The sequence below is a fragment of the Somniosus microcephalus genome, chromosome 13 (genome assembly GCF_052327205.1).
Source record: "Somniosus microcephalus isolate GS21.2 chromosome 13, FLI_Smic_1.0, whole genome shotgun sequence".
Taxonomy (NCBI): Eukaryota; Metazoa; Chordata; class Chondrichthyes; order Squaliformes; family Somniosidae; genus Somniosus; species Somniosus microcephalus.
In genome coordinates, this window is record NC_140999.1 from 143,435,412 (window position 1) to 143,451,124 (window position 15,713).

Consider the following 15,713-nt stretch of genomic DNA (forward strand, 5'->3'; position numbering starts at 1 on the left):
TTATCAGTCATTATAATCCACTAATACTTTAGTGCACATTATATAAATAGGAAGCATTTACAAGTCATTCTATGACAACATCCTTCTAAACCACAAGATCAAAGCTTGAGCAATTTTTATAAATGTTGTCTAAGCCCTGGGTTTGTCTTGCTGGCCTTAAATCCCTCCTTACCCAACCAGAGCTGCCTCAAATTGTAGAATCGCATCATTGTATATAGCAACCCTACAGGTAAGCAAATACATGCTAACACATGGCAAGTAATATGTTGCAAACTTGTGTTGTATGGAGATCCAACTGACTTGCCTTTTAAATATATTATAATTCAGTCCTATGGAAATTAATTTGATGTACCTGCAGTTGAAGTGGCTTAAATTCAACTACTTTAAACTACTAAATGTTAGACTGTTGTAGTTTATGTTTATCATCTTGTTTGTTGCAGCTATAACAGTGCCACGCAATTTCCGCCTTTTGGAAGAGCTAGAAGATGGCCAGAAGGGAGCAAGTGATGGGACAGTAAGTTGGGGACTTGAAGATGATGAAGATATGACACTTACAAGGTGGACAGGGATGATTATTGGACCTGCAAGAGTAAGTGTAGTTTAAAAAAAAAAAATTCAGAACACAGTTGCAGTGATACTAATCTGGTGGTGATGTTTGGTTACCCAGGATTCATGTGCTTTTGGACCAGTGCGATATTTTCACAGTTTTAGATGAGTGTTGTAGAAATGCAGAATTTGAGAGTACTGAAAAAACATACAATTTTGATTACAGGCCAGATTCTGTAGGAACACTGGAACCGGAGTAGACTAGCCCCTCAAGCCTGTTCTACCATTCAGTTAAATCATGGCTGATCCATACCTCAACTCCTTTGTTCATTATCCCTTGATGCCCTTACCTAACACAAATCTTATTGATCACAGGCTTGTAAATTTCAATTGGTTCAGCATCCATAGCCTTTTGGGAAGCGAGTTCCAGTTTTCCACTTGCCTTTTTGTGAAAAGGTGCTTCTTGATTTCACTTCTGGCTCTAATTTTAAGATTATGCCCCCCCATTAAATAGGGTAGATACAGAGAAACTGTCATATCTCTTGATCATTTTAAGTACCTCGATTAGATCACCCCATAACCTTCTAAACTCAAGGGAATACTAGCCAAGTTTGTCTTCATAATTTGATTCCAAAACCCTGCTATCATTCTGGTGAATCTGCATTTTACCCCTTCCACGGCGCATATATATTTCCTGAGGTTCAGTACCCAAAACTGAACGCAGTACTCCTCCTTCCAGACCAAGGCTTGTGTACAACTGAAGCATCATTTCTGAATTTCAATTGCCTTGAGATAAAGGCCAACATTCTATTAGCCTTTTTGACTATCTTTTGTACGTGTGCACAAGGTTTTAATTATTTTTTACATGGACACATACCATTGTGTGAATTATCAAATTCTAGAAATCCAGGTTTCAATATTTCTTGAGGACAGAAATGTTAAGAGTGAAGTGAGTTTTAGTAGTTGCTGTTTGTTCTCGTGAACCAAAATTGTCAAAACACTTTAAAACCTTCTGTTCTGCTTTTTGTCTCATTTTCTGTTTGTCTTTATGGACCTGACTTGCACTCCTGAGTTGGGACACATTAATAAAATCTGGTCCTGGATGACTAAAATCCAGCATCAATGGTCGGTTTCTTATAGCATGTGTCAGGACAGTAAAGACCCAGGTTGTTTAAATGATAGCATCAGGTCAATTTTCTGATACTTCAGAGTGCAACAGCAGATGCTGCAGCTGCTTAACAATATGATTTACTAGCAGAGCATGCATTGCCAAAGCCAGCAGCACACTAGGGGGTTAATAAATTCCTGGTTTTACATTTATAGTGAAAATAAAATCTTGCGGTTAATTTGTTTTCAGCTATTTCACCCCTTCTCATTGGTCAAAATGAAGTGTCCCAATGAGAGATGTGGTCTGAGCCTTTCCATGCCTAAAATGGCGCACATTTTAACTGGAAATCTAGACGTGACATTCTAGCGAAACAAATATATTTGAATGCATTTGGTATTAAACAGTAATGCTAAACAATATGTTTTTTTACAGACAATTTATGAAAATCGAATATACAGTCTTAAAATAGACTGTGGTCCTAGATATCCAGAGATAGCTCCACATGTTCGATTTGTAACAAAAATAAATATGAATGGAGTAAATAGTTCCAATGGAACGGTAAGTTTATTTGCCATCAATAACCACATTACTTTGACTAATGTCTTTTAAGGTCTCATTGTCACAATACCACAGCAGTGGAATGAATGCCCTCTGGTAGACTTCTTTGGGCTAATTAGAGGATTTGACTTATCACTTGTCATATGGCTTAATTTTGATTGAGAAATTGTTAAACTTTTCAAAAGTCTAAGTATGAAGCAAAAGCGAGCCATCATAAAAGTTAATACTATGCTCACCCTCTGGCTCAGTCATTTGGAGAACTATGCAGACTAGGAAGCTTGCATGATTTACTCCTGATCCATTCTGAATTGGCTTTTCTCAACTGGAGCCAACATAGTAGGGTAGCACAACTGAGGTCAGTAGTATGGGTTCGAAAGAGGAAAATTAACCCATGTTTCAGATTCTGATTGCTATCCAGCAACCCCTGTTGGAAGCGTGTGTGTGTGAGTAAGAGAGGACAAGGTGAAGCTTGGCTATAATGTTTCATGTCAAATCGCCTGCTGATCCATACACAGGAATAGGAGTAGGCCATTCAGCCCCTTGAGCCTGTTCCGCCATTCAATTAGATCATGGTTGATCTGTACCTCAACTCTACTCACCCTTGATCTGTATCCCTTGATATTCTTACCGAACAAAAATCTATCAATCTCAATCTTAAATTTCAATTGATCCCACAACCACAGCCTTTTGGAGGAGAGAATTTCAGATTTCCACTATCCTTTGTGGAAAAGTGTTTCCTATTTCACTCTTGAATGGCTTAGCTCTCATTTTATGATTGTGCCCCCTTGTTCTATCAAGACACACACCTGAATAATGGCTGAAGGCAGCCTGGTGCCAGTGCAACTGTTCACCAAAAAGGAGGCAGTGCTTTCAGAAGAGGTGAGAAACATTTGGTGAGAAACTTTAAAAAGTAAAAGCCAGGAGTATTTAGTTTTTAACAAGTTGTCAGTGCAAGCTATGTTTTATCTTGATTTACATTTTAGTAATGGTCCTCCTTTTACTTACTCCCAATTTAGGGCTGTTGCACTACAAGCTATTTTCAGTTGAATGGGTAGACAAGATAGGCAGTCATCCAGTGGGATGGGTGTAGATTTCATTTTTAAAGCTGACCTGACCATTCCTGAAATTCATCTAACCTTAACTTGCTTGAATCGAGTCAGTTTTAGGCTATGCCACAAGATGGAGCAACTGTAACTTGGATGAGGCCCTACCCTACCAGGCTGCAAATGCCTTATGCTAGCTTGCATATGGAATGTTTTAACTTCTCATTGTGTTCAAAGCACTTTATTTAGATTTTGTCTTTTGTTTAAGGGGTAGTTTTATACGTATCTTCCATCATTAGCGTGGCATTATTTATCACTTGTACCTGAGTATATGGAGAGCATTTTTCACGTTTATATGCATTTTTATGTACTTTTTTTAAATTATAAAAAAAAAAAATGATTCCCTGTCACATACTTTGAAAACCAGTGACAAATATTGGTTCTTTGATCCTTGGTCATAATATGTAGGATCAAGTGCATGATTTATAGGTGGAATTTTAAAATAAATACATGGAAACCTAATGTTTTAATGTGGCAAACTAGTGACCTTATTCACTTCTATGACTTTATTTGTATTTAAATCAAATGTATAAAATTTAAGGTGCCTTTGTGGTTATAGGAAAGGAACCAATCAAAAGTCAACAAAAATACTTCAGCAGATATTTGTGTAATTTGTATTTGCATCTTCTCCAGGTGGATCCAAAAAGCATATCAGTTCTATCTAAATGGCAGAATTCATATAGTATCAAAGCTGTTTTGACGGAACTTCGGCGTCAAATGATGTGTAAAGAAAACGGGAAACTCGCTCAGCCCCCAGAAGGACAAAGTTACAGCAATTAATCTGGAATTGTACCTCCCTCAATTCAAGCTTACTTCATTCTCCACTGTAGTAATTTTTTTCTAGACGCATCTTGTAGATCTCAAAGTACTGGAAAAAGAATAATTCCCATTAAAAAGCAATTGATCTTAATACTGTAAATGTAAGCCAATACTAATTGTTTTTGTTGGACAAAAGTTGTATGATAACACAAATAATCTTGCGCGTAACCACTGTCTACACAGTAGAATCTTTTGTTGTCAGGAATTATCTATTGAAATTAGTACTGTTGAGACCAGTGTGGCACATTTAGCTAAAGCTGTGAATATGCACATCACGCAGACACTTGCTGCAGGTTTGGCCTTTAAATTATTGTCCCTTCGCAATAGTATTAAAGCTCAGGGCTATTTATTAGAGTCCAAACACAGAGGTTGGAACGATCAGTGCAGTATTGTTTTCTGGTCTCCATCTGCCAATGGGATTTATCTTGCTTTCAGAGCCAACTTTTCCTTTGTGCTGTCTCTAGTAAATGCTGAACACAGCTGATGTATTTTGGACCACTAACCTTAGTTTGCTGTAATGTGGATGCAAGCTACGTGTATAACTATTTGGTGTGTCCAGGAATTTTTTGACATTCATGTTTGTACAAAGCCACATTTTAAAGCAGCAGGTATCACCACAACTCTTAAACAACCATTGTTTCCATTAAAAGCATATTTTGTTGAAAAATGTTTAAGATATTAGATGTATGGATATAACAGTCTTGGAAATTAAAGAATTTAACATAACTTAATGGTATTCTATTAATAGCCTTTTATTGTGTCAGCCTGATTATGAAATATTAAAATTTTGCATTATGGGTAATGCATGGATTATATTTAAGCTAAATTGTAAATACAATAGCTTTGACCGAATCTAAATTACAAGGGCATATAAAATGCAGGTCAGAAAAACATTCTCTTTATAAATTTGTCATAAGCTTTTTCATGTACTTTTACTTTAGTGGACTGAATACTAGTGTCTTGTACTGCACTAAAGGCAATTGTAATAGAAATAAGGCATTTAAAAATATATATTTGGATATGTCTGGGCTGTTTTGTATATGTTGTAAGTTTATCTACAGTAGCCACAGAATTGTTTAAATTAGTTATAGTATTCCTATGGGACAAGACAGTCCAGTGAGTTAGAACAATTGTCTTGTATCTCTGGGACTTCAGCAATCCAGCTAATAGGATAAAACTCTGCTGCAGTGGGTCAGCATGAAATGATTATGTAAAATCACAACCTGGCTCTCAGTGGGCATGAATCCACAGCCCGAGCTGCCTTTGGTTGGGTACTAATTGGTAATCTCACTTGGGAAGGTCACAAGGGTAGGGATTGAAAATGTTGCAATAGTCCATTAGAGGGTGTACTCTGAAAGTTGGTTACGGCATATTGTTCAGGAGATAGATTCAGCTGATTCCAGACCTTAACCTATGCAACCCTTCTTGGCAGTACATTCTGGGTGTTGATCTGTAGTTGCGTGACGAACTTCCTGACATCTGTTTCTGTGGAGAACTTTTGGAAGGCAAAGTACCCCAGATTGTAAGCTTTTCCACAGTCCACTGGGAATGGCATTTCAAAAAAAAATGTCAGAGGTTGGTCAGACAGCATCTTCCTCTTCTGAATCTATGTTGGCTGCTATTAGGTTGGGTAAGGCTTATATTTTGGGGGGTTCAGCATTATGAGCAACTCTGTGATCCTTGCATTCCCTATGATACTGAGTGAACTTTCTGCTGCCCAATATCTAGGTAAATGATAGTGAGACCCAGAGAGTGTAACAGAATCCTTACTGTATCATGCCACCAAAAGTCTCTCTACAAAAGTAGACTGATGTGTGCTCCTACCAGACAGAGACTCAGACTTTGGACCAGCAAGTGGTTTTATTTGCATAAGACAGATGCATGAGCAATAAAGTGACAGTGAAATCTATATTTCACTATCTCAATATAGATGCGGCTCATTCTAACCATAGACAGACATTCAAATGTTGACCTGATCAGAACTTGTAGAATGTTTGTCTCTGCTCTTACTGCTGGTTGGCCCAAACAGTCTTTGGCTGTATGAAACTAGATGTAGACTGCCTTCCAGGTTGAAATGGGCTTCCCATAGAAATGAAATCTGCTCTTAAGACAATAAATGGCTGTGTCTTTCATGATTGAATTAGATCAAACACCAATTCATCATTGAATGGAAGTCAAACATTAAAAGTGGCAAAAGATGTTTGACTGCATATAATGGCCTAGGTTGATTGATTAATTAACATTTTATACAACTATTGTGTGGGCCACAGCAACTTGCACCTTCTGGAGTCCTTTCCAACAAACTTGTCTAGACTGAGCTGGTGGCTTTTTTTGACATTGGGTATTATGCCATTGTGTACTGTTTCTAGTAATACGGAATACAAGTTTAAAAATTCAACTCAGTCAAAATACATTTTTTCCCACCTGATGTGCCTGATCTGGGTGTACTTACTGCTAGCATTGGAAGGTAAATAGTAGGAACATGTTCTATTATCTAGCACTGACAATGCAATGTTCAACACAAATTCCATTTTACTTAGAATACTCTAGTTTCAGAAAATATTTTTTGTTGAAACAGCCAGGACTGATTTCAAATGCCATAGGAATAGGAGTCGGCTATTCATCCCCGCAAGCCTGTTCTGCCATTCGATTAGGTCGGAGCTGATCTGTATTTAACTCTTTTACCTGCCTTAGTTCCATATCCCTCAATGGTAGCCATAAAACATGAGAAAATACAAAAATAAAAGTCAAAATGATAGATTAAAGAATAAAATTTAATACAAAATAGTGGAAGGTTAAACCTAATCAGCACTAAAAGGACAGTATATAAAAAGGGGAAATGTTTTTTTTTTAAATATATAGTATTTAGTGAGAGCAGCTTCTCTGCCTTTTCTAAAAACTAGGATGGTATATGAAGGAAAGGAGAGAAGCAGGAGTGAATGAAATACCTTTTTAAAAGCCAATATGGGCACCCATAGTCCCGGTTCAATCCTAGTCCAATATTTGGCTGTTCTCGGTTAGCACAACAGTAAGATTACTACAATTGATTACTGCTTCTGGGACATGAAGATGAAAATCGACCAGGTTCTCCTGCGCATGATTGCCATTTGTGTTGGAAAGTGCATTAATGGAAGTTGGGCGAGGACAAGATTGAGCTAAGCTCCGAAGAGCCTTTTATTTTAAGTGGTTGATTTTATTTATAGTTATAGTTCTGATTTCTTACTGTTTTATGAATACATAATTTCATCTAATCAACCAAAGTGTGGCAAAGGAACTTGCATAATACAGGCAAGATGCCAAAATTTTTTACCTGAGTGGTGTTGGACAGGAAGTGTATGCTATATGTACTGTTTAATATATTAGCTTGTAGATATCTTACGGTAAGTTGGAGGATATGCTGTTTTATAACAACGGTGTTACGCCATGTAATGTAATTTGTATTCTTATCTGGACTACTGTTATATAGTGACTGAAGAAGTCAAATTATATTATTGCACAGTATCCTGGGGTATTGACTGATATTTTTGAGATTGAGTTTGTGATTCCATTGTTCTATTAAAAAGCAGCACTTGGAGGCAAGAAGTGTTGAGAGGACAGGAGTCCTGTGATCTGGCAGCACTGGGAAGGGGAAGATAAAAGAGCAGCAAACACAAAGATTCCACTCTTGTGCCTATGTCTCCCTCTGTTTCTACCTCTATCTCAAAATTAGCACATGGCTGCTTTAATATACAAATGCCATAAATTTAAGAAATAGTTCATACATTGTTTTCAAAATTACCAAGAAACACAGAAATGGCAATTCTTCCCATTCCTCAGTAAAAACTGACGGCCGGTGACTAATAACTCTGGCTTAATTCCAGCTTTTCAATATAATTTTCAGCCAGCAATGCCCCTTTTTGTATACTGCGTATCTATATAATAATTGAACGCCTTGCATATAGTACATATCCATCTCTCTCCAAACAGTCAACACATGCAGAGTGAATGTCATACTTCTGATTAACTCGCATTCAACTATTAATGATGCTAATTACCAGAAAGGTGTGATTGACATTTTAGTATAGCTTTGAAAGTTCTTTTAGTTATGCTTTACACAATAAAGTACCTGCATTATGTTTGGCGCATTACTTGCTACTGGGTGCTGTTGCATCTCCTTTTGCAGATAACATTTCCCTCAGCACTTGCTGACCGCAGCAGCCACAGTATTCAGTGTGGGAATTCCTTTGGGCATGCCAATGGTAGTGATGGAGTTGGAGGGGGAAGAGGAGTTCGTGGTTGGAGTAATTTCACCTCCGGTGTCTGACACTGACACCCACTTCTCTCAGACGCTGAGTCTTCAGACCTAGGTACAATTACTTGGGGATGTCTGAAGAGACCTGTCTTTGCTTTCTATGCTACACTAATAGTTACGGCCGTGCTGTTATTTCATCTCAAGCCCGAACTCCAGACGAGATCTACCGTGGGCATAACCCTGTCTACATCTGGAAAGGTTACCGCATCATTAATTATTTTACGCAAAAATCTTTACAAACCACTGCAGGTGACATTTGGTGGAGCAGTCCATTTTTAGCACACCAATGCATAAAGTAAGTAAGGAAGCCACCTTTGCTGGGAGCAAAACGTTCATCAATTCCCTGTGGAAAGGAGGTTGTTGTCGTACGTGTCTTCATACTGTTCCCTTTGGGGAACTGTATGAAGTGGTGGAAGGATTTCTGGCCGCGATTAACGTTCCTTCTGTGACCGTAACCATCTTCGTACCAGCCATTAGGGTGGTTAGTCCTATGGCGGGAGGGTTTTACAGGCTCCCACAACCCATACCTGGGGGGGGGGCACCCACGGACGCAAGTATCCCGCTGGATGTCAACCCAGAATTTAGAGCCGGAGCTCCGACTCCACTTGCCGGGACTGTCTGGAGCGGGGTTCGAAACCCTACACCTTCTGGCCCAGCGGCGGGGATGCTACCGCTACGCCAAAGGCCCACTGGAAAGGAGGTGACGACACAAGAAGGCGCAGGGCTTTTACTAGGTGGCAGATTTTCCAAAACTACAGAATTTCGTTGGCACACGTGGCCATCAGGGACTCTAGCAACAACCCCATGGCACATATAAATAGAAAAGGCTTTTATGCTATTATGGTGTTGGAGCACAGGAGCAGAATATTGCAATTAACATGCAATATCCTGGCCGCAACCGCAATGCATGTATTTTGTGTCATGCCAACATTATTTGAAGAAGCAGGAAAACTAGATGGCTGGCTGCCATGGGACCAAGGATACCCACTGCAGCCCTGGCTAATGACCCCATTGTGAAACCCCCCAAACAAAGATAGAACACAGCTACAATGAAGCTCATACCAAATTCTGGTGGGACATATAATTGGAACACAAACAGATATTTTGATGTTTGGACAGGTCAAGGGGAATATTGCTCTATCGTCCTAACAAGATGCAGCGTAGTGGAAAATGTTACCATTCAAAGGGAACCCACACAGCAAGAAGACCAGGAGCATAGGAGTAATGGATGGAGGAAGAAGAAGAAATTGTTGATGGTGAAATGTAGCCAGGGTAACTGTTGCATCAAGCATTGATTGACAAGACTTTTACTTAATTCTGTAAATGTACCTCTGCATGAATAGTCCTACGGCCTGAGCAAAATATACTGGTCCCGTGAGATTTGCCCATTCAACATTGCCTTTAACACCATACATGCCTATCAACCCATTACCTGCTATGTTAATATGTCCTTTCTGAAAATATCACCTTCCAAAGAAGGTGCACCCAGTTTATTTTCCTACTACTATTTTGTACACATACTCTCACTGTTTGCTTCCCAAGTGCTTGCCCTTGATAATTCGTATAGTGTATGGCAGCTTCTACCTTTTTTTTGCTCCTAATTGCTACCCATGTGACTTTTGGCAATCTTCCATAGCTGCTCTTCAATGCAGCCAAAACAAACATTTCTAAAATGGAGCAGCAGCGTGATGAATAGTGAGAACAGCAATTCTGGCTTCATTTTTGCTGGGATTGCTGAATTGGCATTTTATGTGAAATAAATTTGGATAGTTTGAACCCAGTTTCTATTGGGTATAGGTCCACCACACAAAATTGAAAGCCTTATGGATGTCTGCTATGGAAAATACAAAAGAACACATTGGGACAGTTGGTTTATTTATTTATAAAGCGGATATTAAAACACATGCTTGGGGTAGAGTTTAGGATGCCTCACAAAAAAATGTTTAAACTTTGGCAGATTTATTACATCCCTCCTCCCAACTCTGTTGAGTTGGCAGTCTCACCTGGAGAAGGGGCTGAGTAGACCAGTCAGGAAAAGAGGGTGAATTATCACCTAGATCCTTTTGCACACTTCCTAGTAACAAAGACTGAGGACAGGCCCCTTGCACTTTTGGCTGCAGATCTGTTGCCTTTTCAAACCAAAAAGGTAAGAAAATTAAAAAAATTAGTAAGTAACAACTTTTAAAAAAATCTTCAGTCATTGACACTAAGCTTGATGACTATTGTTTCAGACTCAAGAAATAAAAGCTGTACAAGACCACAGTGTTTCAAGATCATAATCAGATTTCCCTGTGTTGTATACAATGTTTTCCTATATGTCATGGATATTTTCCTGCAGTTAAAAGACTCAAAGAAAAGTGTGAAGCATTGAAACTGCTATAATATTTTTCAAATTATGAGTTATCAAATATTTAATCAGCTAGAGTCATAATGTGATTGGTGCCATTTTAAATTCTGGAAATTAATGCAAACATTTTGGAACAGGACAGAAAACCATAGGAACCAGCCTCCGTTGATTTGGGTATTGTTTTTTTCCTTCCAACTTGAACAATTGTTTTGACAAAAGCAGAAGTATCTGTACACATCTGGAATACATCATACTACATACCATGAAGAGAAAAATTCTTTTGACTCCCTTTTTAAATGTGTATGAAAATTTTGGTACAGGTTTGTGTTAATAAGAAATGTTATAACCTCCGTGAGTAATTATAGGGGCTTGAACCAGGTAACAAGTGATGTTCAATGGGTCAATATTACTATTTGGAAAACTACACTTTATTGTTCTAGAGTGCCTTTAGCCATTTTGTGGCAGTAATTTTAGTTGCACAGTGTAAACCTGTGGTTAACTGCTTTAAGCAATCACTTGCTCTAAGTACTTGTTTTCTCAAATGGCACCTGTAATGCACAGGCATTAATGACATCAATTTATTTATCAGCCAAAGAAAATTGATAGTTTTCTAACCCAGCAATTGGATTTTTAGGAACAGCAGAGGAGGAGCTAGATAGTATGTAAATGGCAGAAATATCTCAACCAGGATTGTCCACATTTTGCGAGCATACCACAGTCTTCTGGACCACATATCTGGGATAAATCAGCGTTCCCATCAATTTGCAAATACCTCAAGTTGCAAACTAATAGGTCTTAGTGTTCTAATTTAGGGTTTGTTCACAATGAGGCAACAGCACAAAGAGTAGCCTGTTCAGAAAGCCCACAAAATTCAAAGTGGGACAAACCAATGAGTATGGAATATAAGATCAAATAGACTGAGTTGTTGCTTGCTGGACTGAATTGCTAGGGGTCGAGGGCTGGAAATGGTCCATGGGCCATAGTTTGGGACACTTCTGCCCTAGACAGTATTGTTTATAGAAAAAGTTTCTGGTTGGCTTCAACAATAACCAAGAATAGTTGAAAATGTAAGCCCATTCAAAGTCTGTGAATAATTTCTAAGTGGAAAAAATGCATAGTGGTAGTTAATTTTGGGAGAAAAAAGTTTTATACTTTGTAGAGTTCTTGAGTTTGTAAAATGCTATGCATAGGGAATATCCTATATTTTAAATAGGTAATATCATAGATCTCTCAACCATCTGGAAAAGCAGATCCCAGAATATGGTAATTTTTTAAAAAGTGAACAATTTCAAGTGCTATATGCTCAATAGTAATTAAATATATCACATATTTTACTATTTTAACTTCTAATGTGGCAAAAGTAGTCCTGGGAGCTTAAACATTTAGACCTAAAAAAGAAAAATCTTTTTATGTCTTTTATGACTGAATGCAAACAATTCATTTAATGCGCAATAAAGCTTTGCTCGATCATTAGATTTTCAGTTCACACAGGCTTATAAACCACAAATAGGTCAATAGCTTTTAAAAATTGTATCTGCAATGCTGCTGATGTTGATTCTGTTAGCATACATTGCTTAACCGGGATGATAAATGACTTCAGGTATTTTTCAGAATTGATTGTAACATGTTTGTTTAACTATCCCTATAAACCAGCTCACATCAAATATCATTTAAATGGCTTGAAATAAAATACATTTCACCTCCGTACAATGTTAAGATTCCAATGCAAATATCCATGAAGTAAAAAGTGATGTACATTTGAAAAGCCTTTGGGGACTTATTTATATGTAATGCATTTAACACATGTAATTGTGTAGCATACAAGAAGTCCTAATACAACCACTGAAAGTCACCTTGTGATTTGGAAACCTAATATTACCTTCTAAGTGCATGGACTCTCCTCAACTTATTGGATTTCTTGAGAGAGATAAAAGTTCCAAGAAGCTAGTCCCGAAGGTAAAAAAGCAGAAAACTCCAGGATATTTAACTAATGTTACAGTCTACATTAAGAAACCTTCAACCTACAGAGGAAAAAGCAGAGAGACAGAGGGTGTTGCCACTTGATGCCTTCAATAGTTTTAACTACTTTGATTCATCTATGTACTTTTGAGAGACTTTCATGTTATGTTTTACAACCCTTTGCTCTAGATTGCAGTTTAAAAATCCTTTAGAGGACATGCTTAACTTACTAAACCTTGGTTACAGTCTCTGTACAGAAATTAGGATTCAAGTACTACATCTTCCAAGGTACATCATCAATAGAGATCTTGATAAGATCTGAGAGGAGAAGGATTTGAAATACGGTAGCAATTGCTTCCTACAACTTACATCTCAATCTAACCAGCTACAATGGAACAAATAGCCAAAAATGTGTGACACCTGTTATTCACCGTGCAAGTTATTTCATGAACCCTGAAGAACTGTTCAAGTTTTTCGCAGTGACGCTTAATTAGATGGAAGTTGACTGTTTCAAGTAATGTTGATTACAGACAGCAGGGGGAGCTGCTGCCTTTGTACAGTCTCTAGAATGAACTCTTAACAGGAATGACTTGTTTTGCCAACCAGGAGCTATGCGTACACACTGTTCTGATGACAAGATGAGATTATGCCATCATTGCTGTTGCTCGCAAGACAGTCAGTGTGTTAGTATGATAAGTATAAAGGATGGCAGCAGATGGTGCTAATTGACTACAGGGATAGAATACAGACCATTATTAACAATTTCAGAAATATAATGCTTTTATTAAAATATTGTGACCTTTTGAAACTTATTGTAACAATCAAAACACAAGAACCGAGTTTCCAAGACACCAATTGCATCGGAAAATTTACCTCGGATACAAGCAGAACAATGCTGTTCTTAATTCATTGCAAGCAAAAAGCTATGTATATGATTTATATTTAAGAATTAAAAACAATACAACTTTTAGAAGGATTTGAAGGGATTTTGCACATTCTTTAAAAGTGATTTGTGATATTGTGTTGCATTAATAATAACGAATGATTAAATTGGGCTAGATTCAGGGTCATAAATATGGAAGGAAGACTTCAGTGTGTGTTTCTCTGTATTTTAATGTCACTGACTGTTAATGTTATAGCTACATATCAATATCCAATATTCTCAACTGGTTCTTAACCTGGAAGTACTGTGTGTGTAGGAGATGCATTAAACATAAAAAAGACATGGATTTTTTTTTCAGTATTGTGTCGTGCTAGGAAAGCACAATCCAGTACTCAAGTTTAAATTTGAACTGGAACTACTAAAATTTTTGTCCTTATAATGTCAACCATAAAGTTTAATTTAAATATTTCAAGTAGTTCCTGCTTCTTTGTTCCCTGCTTCCATCCCCCACCCAGGTCCCTTTCACATGTATTATTAAAAATCTTGTGTATGGGTGCACTTTCTGTCCAACTTTCTGTTGTCACAATTTGCGGTTATATTTTTATGCCAAAATCTAACATTGAAACTACCTATGTAAACATTGTGGGCTGGATTTTGCCTTTCAATGCAGCTTGGGGGCAGGATAGCTGCCTTCCGGGTTTCAATCCCACCCCCAAAGACATCCGATGCACAGATGCTATTTTGCGTCAATTGGCCTTGTTAAGCCCGCCTTGCAGGCTTCCTGGCCAATTAAGAGGAAGCCAGTGTCAGATGACATCAGTTGATGATGCGTCATCTGCCGGTTTTCTTAAAGGGACCACACACAATTTTTTTTGACAGGTGATTTTTCAGTGTTTGACAGCATTGAGGTGCTGCAAACACTGACAATCACTGTACAAAGGTGTGCTCTTGCACCCAGGCTCTCCAGTGACTCCCTCCTTAGGCTAGAACAGACAGCAGCTGCAGGTACGGTTACAGAAGCACTCTGTAATTTAAGCTTATATTGAAGCAAGATAGCCTTCTTTATACCTGTCGATCAGTGGAATATATGCACACCATACAATGATGATTACTTCCTGACCAAGGTTCCTTCTGTTCCATCACTGAGTGCTATGCCATGTTAATTCTGGTCTTTCTTATGAGATCCATGGCTAAAAGAAGGTAAATATTGCATAAGTGTACTGGTGAGAGAGGTTCTCCCAGTGAGGTGGGACTTCAAACACTTCAAAACTTGTTACCTACAGAAAAGTCTAAATACTTTAAAAATGATTTTCCCAACATTTTCTTACCTCTGAAACTCACCAGTGTTCCATTGGATCCTTCACACCACTTCTGCAGCTATCATCAATGAGGAAACATTACAGTAGACCCGCAGCATGCCACATTTACCCTGGCGTGGTGTCCGGACATCGGGAAGCCCACAGTTGACCTGTCAAAATTGGAAAAAGCCTCTTAACTGCCTGTTAACAATCTGTTAACAAGCAGTTAAGTGGCTATAAACCTCTTCCCGCCGCTAGGTGTCGGGTTCATGCACAAATCGGGGACCCAACACCCAGGAAGATTGTTTGGAGGCGGCTTGACAGCGGGTTTAGGACCCGCTGTCAATCTTTGCAATTTTGCCACCGGTCCCGCCTCCAAACCCGCCCCCTCAGCGCTGGCAAAAATCCCCCCTATGAATTGGAATCCTGTAAGTAAAGTTACTTGTAGCAATGTAGGCTCTGGCCAGTAGGTGGTTCTGTGAAGTGAGTTTCTGAAATTTCTCTCTCAAATCCATTTTCATCTCATATATAAAACAAACTTGTATTCATCAACTGACTGGACAATGCCACAGACAAATTACTAGTACATATAAAATTCTCAGGTCCAGAGATTATATAAATATGTGTTCTTATCAAACCGAAACCCAAACTAACATTTTTGATGCTGAAATAAGCCACGCTGTAATTTAAGCTTATATTGAAGCAAGATAGCCTTCTTTATACCTGTCAATCAGTGGAATATATGCACACCATACAATGATGATGATTTCTTCCTGACCAAGGTTCCTTCTGTTCTATCAC

At 38.3% G+C, this 15,713-nt stretch overlaps 1 protein-coding gene across 3 annotated transcripts in view; it reads left to right on the forward strand.

The window, feature by feature from the left end:
- The window catches only part of LOC147108628 (ubiquitin-conjugating enzyme E2 variant 1-like), a 32,675-nt gene extending 25,040 nt beyond the window's left edge, over positions 1–7,635 (forward strand). For all 3 annotated transcript variants that reach the window (XM_086005324.1, XM_086005325.1, XM_086005326.1), the window contains exons 2-4: positions 441–589; positions 2,087–2,212; positions 3,949–7,635. In XM_086005324.1, coding sequence (XP_085861450.1) covers positions 441–589; positions 2,087–2,212; positions 3,949–4,095 — 422 coding nt within the window. In that variant the 3' untranslated portion in view covers positions 4,096–7,635. The remainder of the gene's footprint in view (positions 1–440; positions 590–2,086; positions 2,213–3,948) is intronic.
- The last annotated feature ends 8,078 nt before the right edge of the window (positions 7,636–15,713 follow it).